The following is a 3,937-nucleotide window of genomic DNA, read 5'->3' on the forward strand; positions in this document are numbered from 1 at the left end:
GTGGAAGGCGTACTGGGATTTTCACAAATCAACCCAACCCCTTCTTGCAATTCAAATATTAAGTTCTCATCCGGTAAAACAATTGTCCAGCTCTCATCCTCCTTAGAGTCCTTACAGTCTTCCCTGGTCACTGCAGCAGAACAAAAATCTTTAGTTACACAATGTACAGTGGAGGAAGGGATGTCACAGGTAATTGTCTCTTCTTCTGATAGTTCAAATACCACCCTTTCCCGCTTGGTAAGGAACACCCAACTTCCATATTCATTTTTGGTCAAACAGGTTACGTCGTCATCAAAGGTAAATGGGATGGAGCAAGATGCCCATGTTGTGCAATACGGAACGGTCATGCTTCCCTCATAGAAGGTGTGATAGCTGGCACCGGACACCTCACGTTTCATCCTCTGGCTCATCAGTGCTTGGCTTACGCATACGGCCAAAAGGAGTCCCAACAGAGCACCGGTTACAATAGCAGCCATGCCAACAAGAATCTAGGAAGGAAACATACTTCAAATTAATTCCGTAAATAGCACTTGCCCGCAGGCACATGCAGCCAATCATTGCTCCCTTGCTTTACCACAATTACCACATTGTCATCTCCCTTAGCTATCACCTCTGTAGGCACGGGGGGGGGGCCCTTTTCTTGTTTCAACCAGACCTTAGCCCCTATGCCCACCCTTCCCCTAGTTTCTGCAGTTTCCTGTTCCGCTATCTCACTGTTGCAGGTGGGAGTAACTATAAGCTTTGCTACTACTTCTAATGCTGACATGTCTCCCTGTTCCTTTCCTCTATTGAGGAGGGTGAGCTTCACTTCCTCAGTTCTTCCAGGGTCTAGCGTTTTCTCCACTATGCTAATACCTCTGACTATGAGAGAGGGCATTGGAACTATGAAACCCACATGTTTGTCAGGTATTTGGACCCCTATCCCTGTTGATACGGTTTGGGAACTCTCAGGGGATATTGTTACCTGGTCCTGGATGGTCAAGTATGTCCCGCCACTAGGAGGGAGCAATTTATCTGGCGCTAAACCCCCAGGGCTAGTTTCCCAACACGTTACCACAGCATGTTGATCCCGACACTCAGTGTCCTCCTGTCTGCTTATCATCCTAGACAGTGGGGTCTCACTATCTGTAATAGGACGGTTATTTAACACATTAATTGCTTCCTCAAGATGGTCCCTCCACTTCTGCAAGGTACCATCCCCTAGCTTCTTTAACTGCTGCTTTAGCAAACCATTCATTCGCTCAATTAATCCTGCTGCTTGGGGATAATAGGGTATATGGTATATCCATTGTATGTACCTTTCTGCACTATATCCCTGTACCATGTGTCCTGTAAAATGAGTACCATTATCACTCTGTATCTGCAATGGAGTGCCATAGAATTTTGTGATTAATTCTAGGGTCTTAATGGTGTTTATCTGAGTTGCTTGCTTACATGGGTGGGCTATGAGGTAGCCTGAGTACGTGTCCACAGCTGTGCACACGTACTGGCAGCCCTTGCTGGAGGGAAGAGGTCCTATGAAATCTATCTGCCAGATCTGGCCCGGCAGCTTGCCTCTTTTGATATGTCCTTGCACCATGCCAGGAATCTGTCGCTTCCTGACATGCTGACATACAGGACAATTTGCTATCTCTGTTTTTATTACTTCCATAGATAGCCTGATACCCCTTTGCAATGCCCACCTATGAGTCGCTCTCTCTCCAAGGTGTCCACTTTTTTGGTGGGCCCACTGGGCCACACCCTTATTGTCAGCCTCCTCATCCACATCCTCACTTTCCACAGTGGAGACTTTGGCTGCCTCATCTGCAATAGAATTGAACAGCTGTTCTAGTGAATCCTGATTTGTGTGGGCATCTACATGGTAAATAGTCACTGTCTTTTCCCTGACCAATTTGCTGAGTTCCTGCCATATCTGCTTCCCCCACACCTCCTTTGAGTATATCTGGTAGTCTTTTCGTTCCCAGGTGGGGAGCCAGGTGGCTAGCCCATTTGCCACTGACCATGAGTCGGTGTATACGTGGCATTCGCCCTGTTCACAGGCTATGGCCTGATGGACAGCAACTAACTCAGCGTATTGGCTACTTTCATTTTTCCCTGTAGACACCAGCATCTGTTTGGTCACAGGATTGTAGGCTACTGCTTTCCAACTCCTCTGTGAACCCACATATTTTGCTGATCCAGTGAACCAAGCATGGGCTTGCTGTTCTTCTGACAGTTGATCATATGGCACACCCCATTTTACTAGAGACTCCTCTGTCTCCTGAATGGGGGCTGTCCCCTGGAGGGGTTGCTCAGCAACCTTTTCATGCAGTGCGGCAACCCCTTTGGGACCTGTCTTTGCCCTGTTCTGTATATACCATTTCCATTTTATGATGCTTGATTCCTGAGCATGTCCAATCTTATGGGTCTTAGGACTACCCATTACCCAGTTCATTATGGGAATCTCAGGCCTCAAGAATACATCATGCCCTAACGTTAGCTCCTCTGTTTCTACTAAAGCCCAGTAGCAAGCACATAACTGGCGCTCAAAGGGCGTGTATCGGTCACCTGCCTCAGGCAATTTCCTAGTCCAGAAACCAAGGGGGACTTTCCCTCTCCCTTGTTTCTGCCAAAGGCTCCAATTAGCATGTTCCTTGTGGACAGACACATTTAAATCTATTGGCCCTTCCTTTACTGGCCACAGATCCATCGCCATTTGGATGGCCTGTTTTGCAGTTTCAAAAGCCAACTCCTCCTTAGACCCCCACTCAAAGCTATACTTTTTCCTGGTAACCTTGTAGATGGGGGCCAGTATTTGGCTCAGGTGGGGTATATGCTGCCGCCAAAAGCCAAATAACCCAATGAAGCGCTGGGCTTCCTTTTTGGTTTTAGGGGATGTAAATTCCACTATTTTCTGCTTGGCTTTAGGGGTTATATCCCTACGGCCATTTGTCCACTGTATACCCAGGAATTGTACTGAGGTTCCTGGCCCTTGTATTTTGGCAGGGTTGATTTCCCACCCCTTCTTCTTTAAGTGGGTTATCACCTGTTCTAACACTTGTTGCACTACTTGCTCATCAGGTCCCTGTATCATTATATCATCTATATAATGTGTGACCTGCACGTTGGGGGGCAGAGTAACTTCCTCCATGTGTTCTGCGACAATCCTGTGGCAGATCGTGGGGCTATGGACATAGCCCATTGGGAGGCGCGTGAACATGAATTGCCATCCCTGCCAGGTGTATGCGAATTGCTCTTGGCACTGCTCCCCTATAGGTATTGTATAGAGGGCATTTGCCAGGTCAATGACCGCATACATATTTCCAGGGTGACGCTGTATATTTTCTATCAGCGTAACCATATCTGGTACTGCTGCAGTTAATGGGGGAGTATTACTATTTAACTCCCTATAATCCACAGTCATACGCCAGGTCCCATCACTTTTCTTGACCGGCCAAACGGGATTATTCCAAGATGTGGTGATAGGTCTCACCACCCCTGCAGCTATTAGATCTTTGATGGTGTCACCTATTTCTTTATGCCCTCCTGGTATTCGGTATTGTCGAATGTATACCCTCTTCAAGGCCACTGGGACCTGTATGGGGGGCATCAACAATTTTCCTACAGTAACGGTTTTGATGGACACATAAGGCCTTACCCCAAAGCTGTACATTCCATCCTCTAACCGCAATGTTTCTCCCTTTAGCATATCAATGCCAATTATGTACTCTGGGATGGGCACGATTAAAACAGAACATCACCGTTTAGGAAGATGCCCTATCTTTAAATCTACCCATGCTTTTGTTGCCTCTATAGTTTTCCCTCCCAGCCCGGTAATTATTGTCTTTTCCCCCTTGAATGCCCGCGGATTTCCCTGTATCAGTGTGGCCTCCGCTCCCATATCAATCAAAGCCCGCTCACATTGTACATTATTTTTGCTCCAGTGGATCTCTAGTTC

The 3,937-nt window shown here is 47.1% G+C and overlaps 1 protein-coding gene across 1 annotated transcript; it reads right to left on the bottom strand.

Annotated features, from left to right (window-relative positions):
- Window positions 1-511: 511 nt before the first annotated feature.
- On the bottom strand, window positions 512-3,688 carry LOC128656897 (uncharacterized). The gene has a single exon (XM_053711067.1). It carries the CDS (start codon window positions 3,686-3,688, stop codon window positions 512-514), a length of 3,177 nt encoding a protein of 1,058 aa, XP_053567042.1.
- Between the last annotated feature and the right edge of the window lie 249 nt (window positions 3,689-3,937).

The sequence above is a fragment of the Bombina bombina genome, chromosome 4 (assembly GCF_027579735.1).
Source record: "Bombina bombina isolate aBomBom1 chromosome 4, aBomBom1.pri, whole genome shotgun sequence".
Lineage (NCBI taxonomy): Eukaryota > Metazoa > Chordata > Amphibia > Anura > Bombinatoridae > Bombina > Bombina bombina.

Coding starts and splice junctions, on each gene's coding strand:
- LOC128656897 (XM_053711067.1), bottom strand. CDS start 3,688: ATGCTAAAGGGAGAAACATTGCGGTTAGAGGATGGAATGTACAGCTTT.